The 24,182-nt window shown below is 41.7% G+C and overlaps 1 protein-coding gene across 1 annotated transcript in view; it reads right to left on the reverse strand.

The window, feature by feature from the left end:
* The window catches only part of BEAN1 (brain expressed associated with NEDD4 1), a 53,488-nt gene that overhangs the window by 15,547 nt on the left and 13,759 nt on the right, over positions 1-24,182 (reverse strand). Inside the window, 2 exon segments of the mRNA XM_051805534.1 lie at positions 2,087-2,228; positions 5,402-5,611. Of these exon segments, the coding sequence (XP_051661494.1) occupies positions 2,087-2,228; positions 5,402-5,611 (352 nt within the window).

Raw genomic sequence — 24,182 nt, forward strand, 5'->3', positions numbered from 1 at the left:
GGGGATACATGCACTGAATGCTTTGGTGCTGCTCCTGGCAGCACAAACTGCTTCTCACTCACAGTTCTTTCACAGAAAATACATTTTAACAGTTATTTGCTCGTGAAGTTGCTTTCCTTGCTGCTCTTCATTCGTGTTCTGCTGATGCTCCAGTGCATGATTAGCTTTTGGCCCTGCTGGTTTATCTCTATATTACATCTGGCACTGACCAAATTACAAGGAGGAATTACATTAATTTAGCCAGTGCTATATTTCAGTGAACAACTCTTCAAAATATTATTGTATGCAACAAGACTGATCCCAGGGAGTTAATATTTTAAGTGCAAAAGGTCAAGCATGTCTTGTTTATGCTTCAAGGCCATGTCTGACAGTCAGTTTTCCTGCTGTTTGCACCCATCAGTCCGAATAATCTTTATGATCTACTAATTGAAAAAATACCCTTCAGAGTTATGCCGTGGAGGAGAGTACAAAGGTGGCTGTACAGAAATTCTTCAGGCTTTTACATAAGGCAGTAATTCCTCAGTGCCTCTCACCCAGCCCTTTTCTGAAGTTACAATTGTCTATATAATGCATTAAGAGCAAGCTTAAAAGTCTCTATGTAGCTTTACTCTGAGCCATCTGCTGAGCTCTGCTTTCCCTCAAGTGTTCTACAAGTTGTGTTGCTAAGATATAAAAATGACTAAAATTTTAATGGTTTGCTGAAGCTATTTTTTCTAAAACATTTAACTCTGGTAGCAGTGAGAAAACAGCAAAACCATTAACAATAATCTTTACAGTGGACCTGTGATGCAGAGCTGCAGTTGCTGGGCTGAGCACTGCTTCCTTGTGTGTGCACAGTCACATTTGGGGCCCCGTGGGCTCAGTGCTCTCACCTAGAAGGGAATCTGGAGGAGGTGGTGGCAGGACACCTTTGTGTCTCTCTGTTCTTAGCACTGGTGTCCCAGAACAGTTTCTTAGAACAAGGATGACACAAGATAACTAACTCATTCCAGGCTTGTTACAGAAGTAACTGCAGAATTTACTGGAAAGAGGGTTCATTTATTCCTGGCCTGTGTCACCCAGGTATCTCCTTCCCAACAGAAATCCACAGAGCTGGAAAAATCCTTCTTTGGGCCTGTTTCAAACTGGAAGTGGAAGCAATCCTTGGTATAATCATGTGTGATCTGTCTGCTAAAGAAATCTGTTCTCAGAGTCTCAGTTTGTTCCCAGAAATCTGGCCTGGTGCCCACTCAAACTGTTGCTTGGTGTCAGCTGGCTGCCTTTTATTAGTAAAGACTTGTGGGTGTGGGTCCAAAAACCAGTCTGCATTTTAAAGTGGATTTATATGAATTTCCACAAATATAGATGCTAGGCTCAGAATAATTTTTCACATGTGAGCTTTCTGCTAAAATATTTACACCATGTCTAAAAGCCCATTTATTATAATATGACTCGGTAATACATAAAGGGTTACTTGTAGACCATGCATAGAATAAAAAAGCAGAGACCTATATATTGTGTGTTCATACTACTGACTTGCTCTGTATCACATATAAAAGCAGTTAAAAAAGGGCTGATTTTATAATGTATTAACTACAAACAGTCTGCTTAAAAAGAGATTAAAAAAGAAAGAAGGGGGCTGTTCAACCATTGTTTGCTGTTTGTAAGACACAGCACTACAAAAACTTGCTGTTGTTTTTTTCTGTTTCCTCTGATCTGAACACTCTCAAGGTCGGTAATAAATATGACATAAAAGTTCTTGGAAAAAATATGTATTTTTCCCCTGGAGAAACTTTCACTTGTAAAGTAATTTCTTTCAAAGAAAGGTGTTTGCAAGTAATTCTACTTGAGTGTTTCATTACTATGTCATCAATATGTTAAATTTTAATGTGGATATCACTAAATGAGAACTGTACATGTATTTAGTAAAGATATATTCTGCTAAGGAAAAGTTGAACTTATAGTCAAAAAATCCTGAAGTCTCTCTGCATTTGGATTTTGTGTGACCTGAATTTTTGTACTGGGCGTAGGTCTAGCAGTTTTATTTTCTTTAAAAGGCTTTGCAAGTGCAAGGTTATAACACTCAGAATATCAGGAGAGTGCTTACCGTGGAGGTGGGTCAGGGTACATGATGTTGACCTGAGAAAGTATGTCCAGGTAGGAACCAAAGTCACAAGCCTGGGGGAACTCCTCGGTGCAGGAGGATCTCAGCTCTCCAGAAGAGCCACCATGGGAGAAGCCATCTGGAGCTGCAAAACAAGCAATTCAGATTTGCTGCTCTTTCCTTCCCTGGTGGATTCCCTGTCACTGTTCATAACACTGCCATGAGCTTGTCACTTTTGTATAAACGCTTATCTGGGTGAGGGAATGACATCTCTGTTTCAGGAATAAAATTTAAAGTCCAAAAGAAGTGAAATGCAAACCAGTGTTTGCTGAAGGGGTTGCTGAAGTTCCCGGGGGTTGCACACATGGAAACCCTGACCATTCCATGAGGGTTTTCCAAGCAGGGGTAGGCTTTTGATTGCAGCTATGTGTCTTGAGAAAATGCTGTTCTCAATACAAAACGTGGACAAAAATGGGAAAAGCTGGAAAATAGTAGAGAAAAATCACCCTGCTGCTGCTCCAGGGCTTTCTTGAGGCTTCCACACAAGAGCTTCACAGCTCCAACTAACAACACAGAAACAAGTCTAACACAGAAAAGAGCACTGACTTCTTAGGATTTATGGAGCAGCTCCACACTTGGGTAGTGTGGCACAATTTAGTTTAAGATTATTCTTTTTTCGTATCTCTGAAAAGATGCTTTCCTTTTTCCATTCCTCTAGCACTGTTATTGCTAACAAGCAGTTTGAAAATTACCCTGTGTATTTTTGCCTGCTTTCAGGGTTTATTGGAACTGAAAATACTAGAGCAGTAGATTTAAATGTAGTGATTTAATCTTAGTGGTCATTATTTTATCATGCCAAAATATTGCTGTTCATGGGTGAAAGAGTAACCCCAATTTAACCATTTATTCCTGCTGAAAATAAGGAACAATGGATGTTACCAGAATAGTAGGTATTAGTTTTCTGGATTCTGTTGTTTCATTTTTCCCTCTGTAATTGTCTATGGGAGTTTGCATTTCACTTCTTTTGGATTCTAAATTTCGTTCCCAAATAGAGAGGTTAATCCCTTACCTGGATAAATGTTTTTGGAAAAGCCAAAAATAGCTATTCCTAGCTCCAAGTGGACAAACTGATCGTAGGAAATGTGTCCATTAGACACAAAAATTCCTGATCCAGACAATTAAATGAAGTCCAGTTGATGTACCTCAGAAAACAAGATTTAAGCTAATGTGTTTTTATCTTGCTCTCTATTATTGTCTTTTCTATAGAAACACCACAGCAATATGCAAAAAACTGCACTCACAACAAACAGCAGGTAGAGGAGCCTGGCCACAGAGGACATAATTGTTGATGTTCCACCATTTATAATATGAATTTCTAAAAGGTGGACTTACAGAGTAACTTTGTAACTTTTTTTTTTTCCTCTAAAGAGAAATAATCTGATTCTGTCATAAAATGGCTTTTAGCTTCTGGTCAGCAAACCCAGAAGGAGTCAAAAATATAACTCTACAATTAAGTCCTTGATAGTCCCAAAACTTCTTAAAGATTTTTCTTGTTGTTTTGGGGGCTTTTTTTCTTTATTTGGGTAGGTGGGGTTTTTTTTGTTTGTTTTGGGGTTTCTTGGGTGTAGGGAATAGGATCTGGCACCTTTTTGACTCTGTAATGATGATGACCATTGTATGAGGATGACTATGGTAATGACATTTATGTCATCAACTATGATGCTTGCAATGCCATTTTGGTGCCCTGTTTTTCTGTTTATATCCAGTTATTAATTTTTGTGGTCAGAAAAACAACATTTTCCCAGTCATTGATGTAGATTGGTGCACAAATTGAAAACAGTTCTGGCTTTCCAACATAGAAATGACATCACATGCTATGAGGGGATGTGAAAATGCAACAAAGAAATCTTATACCATATCAAGGGGAAATGATCTGTTTAGGACCTGCTGTGGGCACTGGCCTGGGTTATGTTAACCATGAACTGTGGGAACACAGTCCCAGCACCATTAAACTGCAAGGCTGCCTGTGACCTCCATACCCTGTTTTTTATGGGTTTTAATTTTATTTTTTATACCTTGCACAGTGGATTTTTGTTGGATTCAAAAAATATTAATTCTGCAGAGAAGAATTTGAGCAGTCTCTGCAAAATGCCATGAGCTATGAAAGCTGGGGAAAAACCCTTTTTAGTACTTCATCACTGTGGATTCTTCCTGCCTCCTCCAGCACCATGGAAGAGACTCCTTGCATGATGTTATCACATGCCCTGCCCAAGCCAGAGAGACCATACCCTGAGTTGATCAACCTATGCAGAAGACCCATTGTGTTTTCTCTCTCCTTTTGTGTTACCTGTCCCCCCTATAAAATCTCCCAAGTTAAAGTGGGTTTTTCCCATGAGGTAATTCCTAAGACCCCAAGGATGTGTTAACCCGGGTTTTTCCCTTATCTCATCTTTGTGAAACCCCCAATTTTAATACCACGAATATGTAGAACCCCCTGTTGAATATGTAAACCCTGAACCCTTTAAATATGAGGTTGTGAATCCAATAAACCATTCCAGTTTTCAGAGAATCATAGAATCACAGAATCAGCTGGGTTGGAAGGGACCTCTGAGATCATCAAGTCCAACCCCTGATCCAACCCTGCCGTGGTTCCCAGCCCATGGCACTGATGCCACATCCAGTCTGTCCTTAAACACCTCCAGGGATGGAGAATCCACCACTTCCCTGGGCAGCCCATTCCAATGGCTGAGCACTCTCTCTGGAAAGAAATTCTTCCTAATATCCAACCTAACCCTCCCCTGGCACAGCTGCAGACCCAGCCCTCTTGTCTTGCTGATGGTTGCCTGGGAAAAGAGCCCGACCCCCCCTGGCTCCCCCCTCCTGTCAGGGAGTTGCAGAGAGTGAGGAGGTCTCCCCTGAGCCTCCTCTTCTCCAGGCTGAGCCCCCCCAGCTCCCTCAGCCTCTCCTCACAGCACTTGTGCTCCAGTCCCTTCCCCAGCCTCGTTGCTCTCCTCTGGCCCTGCTCCAGCCCCTCCATGTCCTTCCTGAGCTGAGGGCCCAGAACTGGACACAGCACTCCAGGGGTGGCCTCACCAGTGCTGAGTCCAGGGGCAGAATCCCTTCCCTGGCCCTGTTGGCCACCCTGTTCCTGAGCCAGGCCAGGATCCATCGGCCTTCTTGTCCCCCTGGGCACACTCTGGCTCCTGTTCAGCTCCCTGTCGATCCAAACTCCCCTGGGACCGTGTTATCTCCGTCGCCCTCGGCAGGTTTCTGCCCCAGCAGCGGGCTGTCCCCGCGGTCGGTCCGTCCGTCACTCACCGTCCGCAGGCCCCGGGCCGGGCCGGGGGTGCCGCAGCCGCCCGTCCCTGCGCAGGCTGCCCACCACGATGGTGGCACAGGACAGGGACAGCACCAGCCCGATCACCACCCCCGCCACCAGCAGCGGGGAAACCAGCAGGCTGGAGTCGCTGCCGCTCTCGCCATAGCCGGGGAATCCGCCGCCCGGGCCGCTCCCGTTGGAGGGAAGCGCTGCACAGAGAGAGACAGGAGGGTCAGGCGGGAGGAGAGGGATGCACACACGGGGCAAAGCCCTGAAGAGCCTGAGGCAGACCCACCGGGTCAATTCATGCTCCCAGGGAAAACCTCTTTGTTAAACTGATTCCTGGACTGTCAGTAGCTGACTGCAGGAGTGTCCCTGTTATTAGAGAATATCCTGCCGGAGCCAATGGAGTATGGTCCGTAATTTTTATGGCTTCTCCCTGGCAAAATTCTCTGTACCATGAATTGAATGATGCTGAAAGAACCTAAGTGCACATGGAGGAATGTGCAAATCCCAAAATTTGAGCTCCAAGCAGAACAGAGGAATTCCACGTTGTTAAAGGTGGGAAAAACTCCAATATACATATAAATTTTTTATTTAAATTCAATAATAAATCTGCTTAAGGGAGAATAGCTCCAGTAATTTATTCCCAAGTCAAATATCCTTTTGAGATAAGCTACAGAGAGAGTATCAGAAGTTAAACTGGAAGTTTTCCTTAGAGAATTGACCAGTGATATGTGTGAATTAATTGCCCACAGGTGTATTTATAGGGGATTGCAATGCTAAGGGAGGGGAGGTAAATGGTACAAATTATGTGAAAAAGGATTCAGGATCTAAGCAGATAAAATATCCCCACACACCCCTCCCAAATTAAAAGGTTAAATTAAATTCCTGGAGGTGCCTGTGTACCAAGACTGGGTGTTGAATATGGCCTGGATATACTTTTGTGTCAGGCTTTATGTCATTTGAACAGATAAAGAATTTGTTTCCTACAGAAACCAAGACCAACAAAATTTTCTAGAAGCACTTGACCATTGGCTGAGAAACTTTATAAGCAATTAAGACACAGCCAAGAAATGGGCTGAGTTTTTACCAAGTATTTTATACCAAGAGAAAACTGAGTTCTCTGAAAATTTAACTGATGCTGTAGCATTAAATCAAGAGGTTATGGACAACTGAGCTCCTTAATAGTGTTAGTGCAAAGAGATTTGGGGTAGGGGATATGTTTGGGGGGAGATTCTGCTGATCTTATGGCCCTTGAGCTAGAACTTACCTTCCTCAAACTTTACAAAATTCTGACTATGCTACTCCTTTGTACATTTTTTAGCTCTCTCTCTTAGTAATATGTCCAACAAGTGTGCAATCTTGCTGGCTATCAAAAGCCTTATTTATTCATATTTTTGCAAATTCTGTCTTTGAAATATGCAAATATCATAGCAGTGACAATTTAAATCCCAGTGGTGGGGGGCTGACACCTGAACTGAAAGTACTGGCAGGTAATTTATTGGGAACTTTGGCTGACTTGCAAAGGTGAAATAAAGATGGACTTTGTTGCCAGCCTGCTGAGAAATGAGCCTGGGCTGGGAGGTGGCTCCGTGCACTATCATTTCAATTTGAAGTCAAATAGTGCTGAAATGGAGATGGTCATAAACTTCTGTCAGTGGGAAAGAAAAGAGGCTTCAGTGAGAAGAACACAGAGGCTGAAGTGAGTGCTCTCAGATCTTTTAAAGCTTGGGACAGACACTAAATGATCTTCTAAATAGGAAGAGGGACTGTCTAAGGAAAAGAAGAGTAGACTAGATGGTTTTTTTTTGGTTGTATATGGAAACCAGCTGGTATCTTAACACACTGACCCTTTGGGACATTCCTGTGGTGCCACCCAGTGTGAGCACTGATATTTGGACCTATTTTGCTTTATAGCAAGCTCTGTAATGCACAGTGACTTCAGATAGGAAGTCCTCTGCCATGTGCTCTGCACTAGTGCTCGAGGTGCTGTGCTTTATTTCAAGACACACCATTTATCTACCACATTCTCAGGGCTTCCTCAATTGTCCAAAAATCTTGTCTATTTTATCTCTTGCTTCTCACCACCATGACTCTTTCTGGGTTTTTTTTGCTTTTAATCTAATTGAACCCAGTCTCTTGCAAAGAGAAGATGTATTGCAATATTGCCTTATTAGAAGGAATAAGTCCCCCTAGCCCAGCTGCTGACAAAATATGGACTTGATGAACATCAAGGCACTATTTTCAATGTGAGGCTGTGAGTCCAGTTCTCCAGACTTTACACACTGACTTACTACTATGTGCCAAACAACTACAGAATGAGAGGCGGTGTTGACATAAATTCTTTGGGTTTGAATTTTTGGGGGGCAAAAGATGTTTATGTTACTTTTGGCAAAAGAATATGTAATAAATTTTTCTCTGTTTATTCAAAGACATCTTCTTATGATAACCTCTGCATCCTGTATGTAAAAATGCTAGGAGGTTTCTTTCAGAATAGAAGTGCATTCTGAAAATGTATGTGAAGCCCATAAATACAACACCTATAACTGAGGGGTGACTTTTTTCGGTTTGGGAAAAGTTGTATTTCTTTCCAAGAAACTGCAAATTGTAAACAATACATGCATAAATACTTTATATCTAATCCTCTAAACATTAATTATATAGGATGCACAAACTATTGCTTTTATCCAGTGATGGGAGCTGTGCAACTACCTGGACATGGGCACAAATGGAACATGGCTGAGAGAACACTTAATTTAGAGTGAAGACTAGTGGAAAATTGCCTACAAACTATCCACTCAGTGTCAGACAATAAATTATCAATCTGCAGAATCCCTTAAATGGCACATTATATTATTTTATTCACTGCTACTGCATCTCAACAGAGCAGTTGTAAATGATTCCACTTAACTGAAAGAGGTGTAGCACAACTTGACTTTTTTTTTGTATTTTGTACTTTCTTGTTCCCATTAACCTGTCTTTAAAGGGAGACTTGTGATCCCTTTCTAACTCAACCCCAAGTGATGTGGAAGTGTCAGTTGGTCACATCCTGGCAGAGTGGAATATCTTGGTATGTAGATGTGTCCTGGGAGCTCAGTTCACCCAAGATACAGCCATTCTTCCTCAGTGGCTTTTACCTCTTATGTCCCAGAAGAGAGAGAAAGGAAAATCTCTTCTCTCCATTATGAAATAGTTGAGTTTGGGATTGGTGGTGTGTTGTTTTGTTTCTTTTTTTTTTCCCCAAAGGCACAGCAGGGGCTGCCGTGGTCTCTGTGATGGATTTTCTTTGTACCCTTTAAATACCAGAGATAATTTTAAGGCTGGATCCTGCTAAGATAACCAAATATCTTCCCCTGGTTTACAATCTGTCATGGTCTGGAGCTGTGTCAGGGCAGGCTCAGGTTGGATCTCAGGCAAAGGTTCTTCCCCCAGAGGCTGGTTGGGCACTGCCCAGGCTCCCCAGGGCAGTGGGCACAGCCCCAAGGCTACCAGAGCTCCAGGAGGGTTTGGATGATCCTCTGGGGCACAGGGGGTGACTCTGGGGATGGGCCTGTGCAGGGTTTAATGTTGAACTCAATGATCCTTGTGAGTCCTTTCCAGCTCAGCACATTCTGGGATTCTGTGATATTAATAAGGATGATAATTCATGTTAGGACTGGTGGAGAAGATGAGACATGGAGGGGTTGTGTTTACCAGACTGAAATGTGCAGGAACAGCTCCTGAAGAAGGGCTGGTGAGTTGTACTGGAAGGATTTTTTGTGCAGAATCATCCACCTCTTCACCCCATCATCCTCAGACACTCCTTGCCTGAGGACAAGGTGGCCTTGGTGATGATGTGCTGAGCTGGAGCTGAAGCACATGGACAGAAGGTGGTGTCACATGGACAACCTGGGTTAGTACAGGCTGTTTGGGGATGGTGATCTAACACTCCTATTACCTTGAAATACACTGTATTAACAAAGTGAACAGGACTGGAAATGAGTAGGGGGAAGGTCAGTTTAGGATAATGCACAGTACCCCCTGATTTTTAAATAATCACAACAAAGCATTTCAAAGCCTGAAGCAATTTAAAGCACGTTCCTGATATTTTTATTATTTAAATCCCTGGTTGGAATGTGCAGTCTCTTCCTCAAGGGAGCTGAGTGATAGATGTCAGGAAGGAGCTGACAGTTCCCAGCGAGGCTCACAGATACACTAAATTAGTGGAATTAACCATGATTTTGTTGATTGTGCCTTTATGAACAGTTCTTGTTCAAAGATGATTTAGTCTGGCCAAGAGTGCCCGGTTGGATGCTGCACTTGCTGCTGCCCTGGGGCACAAGGCTGGCACTGCTGCTGCTCTGCTCCTTGCTGTAGCTGCCAGACAGGAGCTCTCAGAAGGAGTAAAGGAGGGGTAGGACAAAAACAAGCTGAAAAAGGGTTTGGATCACAGGTGCTGGCTTTGTCCAGAGCATCCCCACAGCAAGGGAGGGAGGGACGTTACTCAAGTCATTGAATGCAAAGGCCCCATAGGAGATAAATCTTTCATTAAAAAAAAGTCTCTGTTGGATTCAAAGCTGTTCCATTGGATCCTGAGAAGGGTTTAAACCTCACTTAGGCTTAAATTCCAGGGTGTGATCTGCTTATGGGAGCCAAAAGAAGTGATCATCATGACAAGAACAGGGAAGGCTATTTTGTATATGGTATTTATCTTATTCACTTGTAGCAAAGTTGGGAAAATGAGTGGATGACAGGAATAGTCTGGGAAATGTCTTCTCTGTAAATCAGTTTTACAGACATACAGATACTATGGGGAAAGGAATTTTCAACCCAGGAGGCCCAGGAGCCTGTTTAATTCTCTCACACTGCTCTCACACACAGTTCTCCTGTAGGCTCTTCTGATTTCCACACAGAAAATTAAACTGCCTCTTCAGCTACAGTTGATATTCAATAATAACTGTGTAGGGATTGCTTCAAACTTTTATCTCAGTGAGGCTTGTCTCTTGGAAAGGTACTTAGTAGTTATTTGGCAAAGTTGATTAATAAATAGATTTTTGCAGTCAGTTGCTGTATCAGTGATATTTTAAGAGTTGCCCAAAACAGATGATATTAATTATTGTCTCTAAATTTGCAGTAAAACTCTTCCTATATAAATGTTTAACTAGTCTTGCCTGATTATTGCTCTTGTGGGAGATACTTCAGCATAATCCAAACCCATATGAATTCAACTAACCAGGCAGGACCCAGGAATGCAGACTAAGTTTCTCAGCAGCTCACATTGTCTCTTTTCTTTTTTCACTGTGTATTTATGTCCTAATCAGAATTAAATATTTTCACTGATTAATAGTAGAAAATCAAAACCTTATTCAGACTGAGACTGTGTCCTAGGGGTGATTCATCTTTGTCTGATGCCTGCTGCTTAAAGTGAATTTGGAGCACACTTGCAGGTACAAAAGCTGCCCATGACATTGAGAAGCTCCTCTGAGGCAGAAAGTGTGACCTCTCCTCTGAGGTCGCTGCCTCTGCCTTTTATCACCTCTGCTGGCTATCAGATAATGGCTTTTTCTCTTCTTGCATTGACATCCTTATTATGGAGCCAGAATGAGCGAGATTGGATCACCAGCAGCCTGCAAATTGAGAATGTCAGGAGCAAAGAGAATGTGGCTGCATAAGGGCTCAGGAAATAAATCTTTTCAGATGGTGTGGTTTAGGGCATTATGTTGATGTCACAGCAGCTTGTGTGGCTGCTGTTTCAAATTAACAGGAAAAATCTTCCAATTTTCATATCCATTGGCTATTTTATCAACACTGATAAATACCACTGCAGAGAAACAAATCACTCTGGAAGTATAACAGCCCACTTTCTGGTGGACAAGATATTTTCCCCCTACTTTCTCATATTCAAAGTACTTTGAACTAATACAGTTTTATAAGCAGGACTCAAACCAATTCCTTTCCTAAGGAACTCTGTATTAAGCCTTAGAAATTAAAATGATGAGAATCCTCTTTTACCCATTAAAGTAAAGTTACCTTCATAACTCAGATCCAACTCAGGATGGAAGTGACTTGACCAGGAAAAAGGCAATAAATTTTTTCTTTTATTGTGAGAAACTCTGGGTTTTTTTGGATGTAAGCTTCTCATATAGAATTTTGGGAAAAAAATATAGCCATAGTAATTTTTCTTAAGATTTAAAAAAAATATAATTGTCAAATAACTGTATATTTTACCTTGGCAGTCTGTCTGCTTGAACTGTGATCTTGATGTCTCATGTCTTTAGGAGGCTGAGCTCTGTCTGAACTGTATCTAATGTGACCAAAAGTTGACACTCATGGAATTTGGAGGAATGACTGGTGTTTACTGCTTAGAGAATACTGACAACTCAAATACTGATGTGACTGGTTTCTTTCAAGGTGATGTGAATTTTTAAAATTAATTAAAATGGTTTGCAGTGCTGTTCTGCACTCCCACATGAATTATGGTGATGATGTTGCAGAGTACACAGAGCCTGGAGTATAACTTACATTATCATTTGTATCTGTAAAAGCTACAACAGTATCTGCCTGCATAAATCAAGGGGTTTTCTTGTGCCATTAAGAAGTGATTTAATACCCTCAGATTCCATCTGAATAGGAATAGGGTTTCTGCTTAGGCAGCTGCAGGAATGTCAATAATAGCAAACCAGATATTGATTCCTGGGACAGTTTCAATCACCTGGTTTCTTTTTTGCTAAAGGAGACACTGAAATTCAAGGGCACTGAAGGATCTGTAGAAATTAAATACTCAAACATTACTATTCACAAAAATAGGGGGGGAAATCCCTATTGCTTATTGTAGAAAACCCATTTGGTGAAAGAGTTGGTGTATGGGAGTGTATTTATCTTTATCTGGCAGAGCTGGATCAGCCCCAAAGAGGGGACAACACCCCAGTGAGGGGGTAGAAAAAGTACCTCCCCCAGCTGATGGGCAATGGGGTTTCTCCTGAAGTAGCAAAACATTCTGCTGCCTAATAAGTTCATTTTATAGGTTCCACAGAGTTCCTTCTCCTAAACAATATGGTGTTGGTTGCTCTTTCATTTGAGGTGGCTGAGGAAGGACTTTAAAAGCAAACATAACCCCCCATCCCAATGTGGACTTTCAGGAAGTGCATTTATTCACCTCTCTCAATATAAGCTGCAATGTGTATATTGTGAGTATTTTAAGCAGAAAATGTAGTTTCCACTTCAAGGCCAGTTTCCCCATGGGGGTAACATCATCTCTGGCAGCTGGGAAGTCAGAAGAGGGCCTGAGCTGGCCCCAAACACATTTGTGCTACGAAGGGCTGATATTTAGACACCCTGAGAATCATCTCTGTGTGCTTCAACATATCCCTCCCTGGGAGCTGAAAGTCTAGGCTGCAGGTACTCCTCCCTAGCCCTCAAACAAAGCTATCTATTATAAAATAAAAGGTGATTTTAAGAAGGGAATATTTCTAATGGAAACAGAAATTCAGTGTGCACTGCTCTGCATTGCAACTAAGTGAGATTGAGTAAGAATAATAATGGAAAAAGCAGAGTAAGGCTGGAACAAGATCTTGGGCTTTTCCTGTGAGTAAAATGTTTCTGAAACTATACTCCATTAAAAAAATTACATGTCATGGGACAGCTGATTAAATTTTGAATCCAAAGGGTTTGTAAATCCCTTTGTAATGATCAGTGTTGGGTGTAGATTAGAATCCCTGCAATGCCAACAGAGCCCCCTGGACAATGTCTGACCCTGGAACACCGACTGGGTTTAAGGCTTGTTAGTTTTTGTGGCCTTTTAAACAAAAAGGGGCCAGAAAATGGTTCAGTCCCAGAAAGTAAGTGTACCCTGCGTGGCTGGTTCTAATAAAACTGTCTAAATGAAAGCTCTTTTAGGGATACTGCCTGGAAGTATCCAGGGATACCATCCAGCTCCCACCTTCTTGAAGTTCAATCTGTGTTAAATGTCACTAACTGTTGTTCTTCTGTTAATAGTCATAGTGGAAATGTGTGTTAAATTGTTCCCATTCTCTCCAATGCAGAGGAAAAAAAGAGAATTTTTGAGCAAAGATATGGGATTCTTGGTGGAGAAACTAGAATCTAGGCTGATGTAAAATTCCCTTCTATACCCCTTCAAATGCATGGGTAGATCCATGAAGAGAGATATGAACAACTTCAAAACAGAAAGGGGAATAATTTCTGTTCCTGGTTGTCCTGATCACACATGACTGCAGAGAGATTTTAATCTACATATTTGCTAAGAGCAATTGCTGATTAACAGAAAGGAATAAAAAAAAATTATGGAGCTCTTTCTTCTGTTTCCTCTTACCTGCCTTAGTTATTCATTTTAACTGTGTGCTGGCAGATCGGGGTTATTTGTCAGGTGCTAAATGAGGCTGAGAGGATCCATGTGGTGCAGCCAGTTAAGGTGCTTCAATCCAAACCAGCTAAACATCTTCCCTACCCAAAGGAAATCTTGTGTCACAGGAGAACCCAGAACGTCCTTCAATGTAGAGAGTTCACAGCAGAATTTATCACCATCTAAAAGAGACTGATAAATTTAAATTTGTGGACTAATAACTGCTTGAAGTGGTTTGATGTGCTGCTGCTTCAGTTCTGGGGTGAACAGAGGGAGCTCTTCATTTTCTGGTGCATGAACGACCAGATTAAGAGAAATCCAATGAGGAAATTTTATATTCTTTGCATGAGTAGACAATGAATTTTTTTGGTGAAGGAACTGAGAGCATGAAAATAGCTCCTAATTTATATGACACAGTAGAAATGCAGTGTGTGAGCTGCAGAAAAGTGAATGGTATTTTGAAAATGTTTGTTCGTGGAAGGGATGTTGCACTGAAAGTAAAGAAAAGGGGAAATGGTGCTCAGAAAATACAGAAACCTTGAACATCAATTGCTTAAGGCAAGAGCAGTGCAATGACAGATTACTGAGATTTCAACAAAAATAAGTTTAGAAAAGGTGGTTGTTTTCTGTTTAAAGCCTCTTGTTCTTTAGTGTAAGCATGAACTCCTGATGGTTATGGTAACTGGAAAGGGATTAGTAAAAAAGCTGAGATGAGCCTCCTATTAATTATTAAAAAGCTAACAGCCAGTGCTGATCTACTGCAGAGAAGTGAACTCAGAATTACCTTATTGCCTCAAAGCAATGTTTAAATCTATGTTACCTCTGAGAAAGAGCTGTTCACCTGCTACTCTGAATTATAAAAGTATGAACCTCAGAGGGTGTCCTGAATAAAATTGTACTGGCAAAAATGCTGCATGGCAATGGAAAGTGGATATTTTTTGATTGTTTTAATTATTTATGATTTTGAAAAAATCCGAAGTGCCCACTGTCCCAAAGCTTGGGGAAAACCATGGAATGGGAAAGGTTTGAAATCTCTGCATGACTCACATAGTTCCTGGAACTCCTCATTCTTTTCTGGTGCATAACAAGGTGTCTTCTGAGGGGTCTCAACCAAAGTGGGGGTGTCTGGAAAATGCTCCAGCCTTGTGTTCATGGCCTGGAGAAGGGAGAGGTCCTGTCTCCCACTGTAAATGGGTAATGGAAAGTGGTTTGAAATTATTTGTGGTGTTTTGTTTTTGGTCGATGGTTTCTGTGGTTTGATTTTGTTTGTTTGTTTGTTTGTTTGTGGTTTTGGTTTCTGTTTGTTGGGGTTGGTTTGTTTGCCTTTTTTAGCTACTGAAGATAAAGGGACAGATTGCAATTTTTACTAAGGAAGGTATAACTATGCAACAATAAATCCTGTTTGAACCCCTGCTGCCTTCTTAATGGCTTTGCACTGGTATTAATTGGAGAAATGTCCTGGAAATGTTAACAAGGATAACCTCTGTGTTTTCTAGAGCTACATCTACAGGTTTATGATGGTCAGCCTGTCCATGTTGTGCTACCACAATTTGTTTTAAAGGCTGTACTGGACAGCATTTAGTGCAGGGACTCTTCCTTTAGATCCTCTGCTCTCCCTTGAGCTGCCAGCATGGGAGACAGGAACTATCCTGCTGCTTGGATTATTAAAATAACTGACAGATTCATATTTACTGTGTCATTTGTTAATACTATCTTGTTAAGTCCTTCTGGGAATGAGATCAGAGATTTTTCCAAGTATCAGCTGCTGCATAGTTTCCTAAAATGCCAGATTTTAGGGCTGGGACAAGGAAGAGAGTGTTGATGATAGAACAGATGGCCTCGATGCTGACAATATACCTGACTGGGTTGGGGTGGGCAACGTTGTTGTTTCAGAGGGTTTTTTGCTTCAGAAAAAAAGTCACTGCTCCTGCTCATCTCCTGTGTTGTTTGGAGATAAACACTTCCTGAGGAGAGACTGGAGGTGGCCTAACAATGTGTTATTCCTCATGTTGCCCTTTGTCAGTGTTTCATTATTTTGCTTTATATTCCTTAAAAATTGGGAGATGTAAGTCACATTCCTGTACCGTCTTTGAGTGTTTTTTTACTCTGATTAACTCCTTTCTCCAAAAATTAGGATGTTCCATTATACCTGTCTCATTTTATCATTGAGTAAACTGTCCTTCTTGTTAGTTCATATTCCCCAGAAATATTTCCAGAATGGGGGTCCTGTAGCACTTTGTGAAGCCTGTGCTTTCTCCTATATCCAGTGTAGTATTTGGAGCAAGAAAACCTTTGGAGCCCAACAAAAGCCTGGATACAGTGGACTGAACTCACTGTATCTCATTGATTAATCTCTCTTGTATTTTCACTGACTGATCTCTCTGATTCTGCACCAGTTATTTACTTCTAAATATTTCTGCTGTACTGTCTGGTACACTACATTCCCAGTATTGAGAATCAGGATTCCTTCAGCAAAGGATATGTGAAAAAGAGGTAGCTGCCAAGCACAGGGATACACTCGTTTTTCTCATGGTATTAAACTAGTTTCAAGGAAGGGAAATGCATCTGTGCACTGCTGACACTGAGCCAGCAGCTTCAGTGTGGGGGAGCAGAGAGAACAGTGATATTTGTAATCCCCTGCTCAATGCAAATAAGTTCTGTGTCTCTCTTCTGGAGTTTGCTTCCCTGAGTCAGCAGAGTTCGTTTACATTTTGGTGCCATCTACAAGAATTTTGCCAACACAGCTTATTACTGCAAACATTGTGTCAGCTCTGACATTTCCCTGGGCTGGGAGAATCCCTGGAGTGGCTGTGTTTGTTCTCAGCAAGGCTTGGAGGCTCCCAGGGAGCAGTGAAGCCTTCACCCCTCCTGCCCCTCACCCTCTGCAGCACCATCCCCTGAGTGTGCCACCACAACCCCTTATGGCCTCCTATGGTGTGAATAAACACCTTTCCCACAACTGTTTTATTCTGGAAGCAGGACTGGGACCTGGGGCAGACCCAGGGTTGGTCCCCAGGCCTGGTTCCCAGAGCAAGATGCACAAACAAGTGCACTGATAGGAGGTGGGAGAGCCACGATGTGGTGACAGGGCTCACCCAGGGCACATCCAACCCTTGCACAGCAGGAATTCCACTTTAATCCAGCACTCCTGGGCCAGGCAACTGAAGCCATGGGAAACAAAGGCTATCCCTGTAACTACATTAAAAGGATGCTTTAATTTGCAGTAAAGAATCTTCTCCCCCCTAAAAGTTAGGACAGTGCCTGTTCCAGAGGTTGGGAAGGAATCAGTGCATTAGGCAGGAGCATTATTTAAGTCAGACCCAGAACTCTTTAGTCTTTCCCATCTCCCTGCTTTGTGCATTTCTCTGGCTCTCCCAGGCAGCAGGATTGAGGTGATTACTTCTCCTTCTCTCCTCAGAGAGAGCGTCATCAGGGTTTCTTTTGTTTATAAACACCATTTCCTAGTTCTGTGAATTACTGTTTTGTGCAAGGTTCACCAGTGATACTCAGTTAGATAGATCAGAATATTTTGCTGTCTACCACTACCTATATTTTCCTCTTACCCTGCTTATGTATTTAAATATAATCTGCATTTATTTGTCATTATTCTCTCAAGCCTTGGAGGTATAAATATTCTCTTGCAGTGTAGTGATAGCAACAAGTTTCTCCTGTTCTCCACTGAGATGGAACAAACCACATTATTTCAGTTATGACTCAAGGCAATTTGAATTTAGGATTTCAAGGAGCCTTTATGCCCCCTGGCCCTGCTGACTGTTTTCTATTCTCTGTATTTTTCCTCTCATTCTCAATTTCCACTAACTCATGTTTCATAAAGCCAACGTGCCAAAAAATGGATTCTGCTCTTTGTTTGTAAAGGGACTGTGGACAAAGAAGTGGGGCTCAGTTCAGGAAGGGGTTTGTGTGCACAGTTTAGACACTGTAGTTTCATTCTTGATTTCATTCCTACAAAATTTTCAAATCCAGGAGAGGCATATTCTAAAACTGTCATGTGTTTACCTATTTACATTGCAGGAGGGTATTTTGCCTCACTGATGGGCCTCTCTTGTTGTTTTGGAAGTTTATATTATAGAAGTGTTAAAATAAAAATTACTGAAATGTTTCAAAATAGCTTTTTCTGAAATTCATAGACTTCGTATAACAGAGGAAGGAAAAGGCACATCAAAGTAACTCTTTTAACTAGAAGAGCTCCTTGTCTGTATTTGGGGGTTTATGGAACAGCCTTTGGCAGCTGCCTTGATAGAAACTTCCCTTTTAAACCTTGGCTTCTCTTCTTGTAAAAATATTCACAGAAATATGTTAATATATTTCAAAATATAAGAGTACCACTGATCATTTCTCACCATGAAATTGAGCTGGTCATTCTTTATATCCTGTCAGATAATTTACTGTCATTACCTCTGCCTTGAAAACAGCTGTATTCAGCAGAATTGAGCATTTTCTAAGTTCACAGGTCATCGGCAGAATGACTGTCCCATTGCTGGAGGAGCTGGCATTGGTGTCTGTGCTTGATAGTCCTGTTTTAAGGTTCCTCATTTCCATTAGTTATTGTTGGAGTCTCCAGCTGGGAGGCAAAGGGGGCCAGGCTTTCATTTCACATTTACTGTGGGCCACAATTCTGTGCTTAGTTGTTATTTTCTAAACCCTTTATTCTTTTTAGCTAGGTGCTTATGAAAAGAAAAGTTGTCAAATTAGAGATGCACAACATGGATAAAAGTTCTGCTCTAATTAACAATTACTTGGGGGCTATTGCAGTTATGGCCATTGTTCATGTCTGCTTTCAGGAGCTGGGAGTGCATCAGCAGGATTCTCTATATCAGGCAAGATTAACACATAGTGACACTCAGCAGGCAGTACAATGTACATTAAATAAAACTTAATGCCAACAAAGATAAGAGGAAAAATATACTGAATAAACACAGCAGTACTGGAAGAAGCAGCCTTCCAAATTTATCCTTAGAAAGGATAAGTAAAAGTTGTAAGAGAAGAGGGTACTGCTGTTGTTAGTTTTGGTAATCCAGACTTAGGTAATATATGAAATTTGTAACAAGCCCAGCAACAGCATTTTCGTTTGGGTGCATTTTATTGTAGCAGAGGAAGAGCTGACAGTGACTTTAATACCAAGCTAAATTCTCCTACTAAACACTGACAGATTCCATGAATGCTCCAAAGAACTGAAACCTCTCTGAAGGTCAAAGCATCTCCTTGTAACTGAGCAAGTAATGAAGAAATAAGACTAACAAGCAGCACTGAATTCAGAGCTACAGAGATTTTTTAAAATATCATTACAACAAACAATTTTATGTCTTAAGAACTTTGAATTAGTCATCAAGATTCTAAGACCTGATTTACTAAGCTGCCCCTAAATTGGATGCTGATGGGTTTTTTCCCTTTCACTCCCCTCCCTTTATCCTTTTTGGGATCCTTAGTGCTTTTCCTAATAGACCATCTTATATTATAAGGAATGTAAGCAATATCATTTTGTTGCTTCAAGGGTGTCCTGGGTGCCTCTAATAAAGCAATTTCAAAGCTGACAAGTACAGTTACTTTCATTTTGAGGTGAAAAAGTGATGTTAAAGGAGGCTGAAATGACTCAGGAGGAGGTTGGCAGACACAGGACAGTCTGGGGCTCTTGAGTTTTATTCTTTCCTGTCAGACTGTGCCTCTGACAAGCCTTCCATTTCTGTTTCCTTAAAAGATTGCTTAAAACCATGTTTCCCATGTATTCCAGTGGTCCATAACAGTATCACACAGATTAAGAGTATTCATCCATTTTGGATCTTCACTTTGGATCTTATTTTGGCAATCCCTGCCTTCTCCATCTCCCATCTGGGGGGTAAAGGAGAGCCTGGATGCACCCACAGGGCAGATTCGACCTCTGTGGAATCCCCTTCCTGAGCCCCTGCCTGTCTGACCCCCTGGGCACACAAACCTGGCAGAGGGTCCCTGTGCCTGCCCTCAGATTGTTTGCAGGGACTGGGAGAGGCTGGGACACAAATCTGTGAGAGGATTGTGAAATGGCACATTCCTTTCTTCAGTTGGAATAACTTTAAAAGTGCATCTAATGGAATGAATGGAAACAAAGAATGCAGCCATTATAATAAATGTTACAATCTTAAATAGTCCAAGCTGTTACATTGATGGAATAGGAGTGTAAATAACAGTACCTTGCCTCTCCTGCAATCTGCTTTTCTGGCAAGAACTGTCCAAAAAAATCCAAGTCTGGATAGTGTTTATAGTTACCCCTATGGTTATGTTGCTGTCCTGGCTGACTCTAGGCAGGATTACCTAGAGGGGACTTACCAGAGGCAGGATTATGTCTGTGACTTTACATAAAGCTGCCTAGAGAGTGATGGGGGTCATCAATCCAAGTGGATTGATTACTAGAGAGGAGATCTGTGGGATACAGCTCTTGGAACAAAGAGAAACCTCCTGTCAATGTGAGTCTTAAGTAAAATCTTCGTGGTAGAGTTAAGTTTTTGTGCAGTGTTTAATTACTTTAATAATCAGATGAGAAGTACCAAGTGATATAAAAGAGAATTTCCTTGTTCTGAAAGCCTCCAGTCATAACCCTTGGAACGGAGAGCAATGATTACACAGGTTATGACTGTCTTTGGCTTCAGTGGGGCAAGTTCCTTGGTGCCCATGAAAATGTGTGATTAAATCTGAAGCAGAATTCTACCCTTTCATATAACTTCCTCATGGTGTCAGGACAGCTTCTAGATAAATAAAACAGCCTTAAAAAGCCCCAAACTAAATGATTGGCTAGAGGACTGGAAAAAGAGTAGATGAAGGTAAGTACATCTTAAGTGATACAACTCAACACTGTTTTTCCACATATGTTTTCTGTATTTTCTGAAAAATATATGGTTAAGCCTTGAGCAAAGATTATACATTTGATTTCCTCTCAGAGCAAGGGAAATAGTAGCTTTTTTCCTCAACTGGAACAAATCCATACATTGCTTCTCAGGGCAGCTTTCCCTGGGTACAAGCAGTACAATGCTTTTGTTGAGTCTTACCAGTGGTTCTACTTCTGATCCAAGAGGATTTAACAGCCAAAAATCACCCTCAGCCAAGAGAGGAGAGAACAAGGAGGATAAAGGGGGAGAAGGAGAGAGGAAGAAAGACACAAGACTGTGTTTTTGTCATGTTGTGATTCTGGTTAACTGATACAAAAAGGAATAGAAAAATATATTCACACTTGCAATGCACTTTAAATAGATCATGTTCTTGCCCATTAAGCTGAATTTCATGGTAGCTGAACATTAAATGCAATACTTTTAAATTCAGGGTTTTGCTTCCTAAGTGCTGAAATTAAGCTCTCCGATTAGGCCAAGGATGTAACTCTTTTGTCTCTGAAAGAAAAGGCAGCTATGCAGGGTGAGAATTAACTACATTCCGGGGGCTTATCCTACACTATGGAATTTATCTACTTTATTTTTTTTCTCCACTAAGGCAGAGAGCTGTGTCTGTGTGTGTGTGTGCACACATCATCTGTTGGCAAGCACATCCTGTGAGCTGTGTAGGAATCATCTCTCTGAAGGCACAAATATATCTTGTCAGGCTGTTGTTGATTACTGGGATGCAAAAAACAGCCTTTTAGGAATATCAGAGCTCAACATACTGACTGGGACTGCTATTTTAATTATATTCCCACAATGCCATGCTTGGGAAGCCGGATGTGTGGGGTGCTTCAAGAAAAAAGATTCCCTCCTCCCACATTCTTCTTGTTTCATCCTCCACTTGTTCGGGCTCTTCCTGCCAGACTGGCTTGTGGCAATAGCACAGAGGTTTTCCATCTTGTAGCAATATGCTAAACATATGATGGAAATCTTTCCTGGGATACAGCCTCATTGGGAGGTCCCTCTTACTCTTAATAGACACTGTGGATGTTCATTTTGAGGACCCAGGTTTCAACTTTTTCCCTTTCCCTTCCCCTTCCCCTTCCCTTCCCTCCCCTCCCTTCCCTTCCCTTCCCTTCCCACCCCACCCCACCCCACCCCACCCCACAGTGGGCCACAAGAGATTCCCTGAGCTCTGGGATAGGAAAACTGGTGTTGAAAATAAAGCTGAGAAAGAGTTGCCTGTTTTGGTTCTTCCCTTTCCTGGGTGTTTATTTCTGAACTCGTTTGTTGGCATCTTTTTTCCTTTGCCCTTTTCCTCTCGGAGGTGCTGCCTGGCTGACCCGGAGCTGTCCCTCAGGATAAAGGAGTGCTGACCTCTCTGGAACAGGGAGCTCCTGCTGCAGACACCACTGGAGCTGATTTTGTAAATGCTGGAACAAAAGGTTCTCATTTTCTTCCCTCCCAGCGCCTGAGTCAGTGAATCCAGGATATTGGGTTAGGCATTAATGACACTGAGCAGGAGGTACTGGAGAGTCACTTCCCTTTCCCTCTACTGCTGTGGCTGAAGTGCTGCCAGTGTTTAAGGGAGCAGACCTTGCACATCCCCTGGGAGTGGCAGATCCAAAAGCCCCTGGAGGGGATGCACATGCACAGTGAGCACACAACAGGCTGAGGAACTTGCCCATTATTCCTCTGTTTAAAAAAAAAGACTTTTTGCTTTTAAACCCGCACAGAGCACAAACTTCCATGCTTTTGGATTCTGTATTTTGAATCTGTGGTTTAGTTTAAAGGCCTGAATGCTCACACCACAGCTGCCAGTTTAAACCCAGGTACCATCAGAGAGGATCTAGTGCAGTACAAAGCAAACCCCACCATACTTCTGTGATGCATTTTTAAGATCTGATGGGAATGTTTGACCAGTTTTCAGATTGATTCGGATAACTTTTTGGGGGCAATAGGGAAGACATTCCTTCATTTTAGTTTGGTGGATATATTTTTTTCTTTTTGGTGACACTTCTGTTGTGTTAATTGACAGCTGAGACTGAAACGCTGTTTTATTCCAGCTTTGCCAAATGAAGTTTTGTGTGATCAGCTTCCCTGGGAATCCCTCTACAACCCAAGTCTATCAAAAATTCCACGGTCTCAAAAGCCAGATTTGCTTGGGAGTAGAAACAATTAAGCCCCTAAGTCGTGCCTGTAGGTATTTGCTGGGGGTGAACTGTGCAGCTTTTCAGAAGCACCTGTAAATGTTCTCATTTTCCAGTTTCCTGCATGTTGATGTGTGTTTGAAAGCAAAATTATTGTCCAGGTTTTTCAACACAGTTCCAAAAGACAGGTGAGTTCTTTGAGGTGTGTATGCTGCATGATCACTAGTTGCCAAACACAAACTCTGTATTTGCTGCTGTTCCACCTTTAGTAAAAGATAGTTGTGTTTCTAGAAAGCCAGAGGTGGGGGAAGGAGCAGAGCAAAATGGCACAATAAAGCATGTTATCAACATTGGAAGTCTTTTTGGACCTTGATAAATATTCCAGATAATGAATTTAAGAACCAGACCTCTGCACACCATGTGACTGCATCACCAGCTGCTTGGCAATGTAATTAATTGATTCCATCCCAGAATTGCTTTGCTAATTGGATGGAAAGCAGTCTGGTGTGCAGTACTGGAGGGTTCATTTCCTGGCCTGCTGAGTGCTGTGCAGTGTTTGTGTGTTCAATCCTTCCATCAGGAGCAGGGACTGTGACCCCCCCAGCACTTATGGACACTTCCATCTGCACCCAGTACAGCACATGGGCTTTCTCTACTCACTAGGCTGAGCAGGTAATCTCAAGCCTGCTTGCTCTGGGTCAAGCTTTAAACAAGAGCAGATGATTGTGAAGATCTCCTTAATGACAGTTTTTCCCTTTTCCTATTTGCTACTCCCCCCATAATTCTTGAGGATCACACAAATCTTCCTAATAAGCTGCTGGGAAAATCTGAGGAGCTGATTCAAGCTCCTCTTCAAATATAAAGTTGTCCTTTCTGGCTGGTAATGAAGAACTTTGACAAGGATTGTTTTCACTGAGAGCTCAGTGGTGAGACATGACTTTATTCTGTTAAATTTTTTTAATGCTGAAATTCCTTGTTTGTAACACAATAAAAATGGCAATTTTAACTATCTATGCACCATTTTACACTATGATTTTTTATGAGAATTATAAACCTCCAGCTCAATGGAAATTAATTTCAAAACATTTGCTTAGCATCCACTGAGGCATTTCTAGTCAAGCAATACCACATTTCATGGCAGAAATTTGGACTTTTGTTGGGGTATAAAAACCCCCTAAACAACAGCTGCTTTTTCCTGCTCTTTCCCAGTTAATTCACCATAACTACAGGCAGTAAAAGGCCCTAATGCACCCCAGGCATGTGCATTCAGACATACACAGACCAGGGAGGCCACTGCTGAACAGCAGCACTGGGACTTAGAAAATATTGCATCAGTTTAAAGTGACTTCAAGCCACTTATCAAAAGATTCTTACATTTTGAAATAATAATATGCAAGTAAATTTCTTAAAAAAAAGGTATATTCCCAGT

The sequence above is a fragment of the Manacus candei genome, unplaced genomic scaffold (assembly GCF_025592945.1).
Source record: "Manacus candei isolate 608988 ecotype Guabito, Panama unplaced genomic scaffold, ASM2559294v1 h1tg000065l, whole genome shotgun sequence".
NCBI classification, from domain to species: Eukaryota; Metazoa; Chordata; class Aves; order Passeriformes; family Pipridae; genus Manacus; species Manacus candei.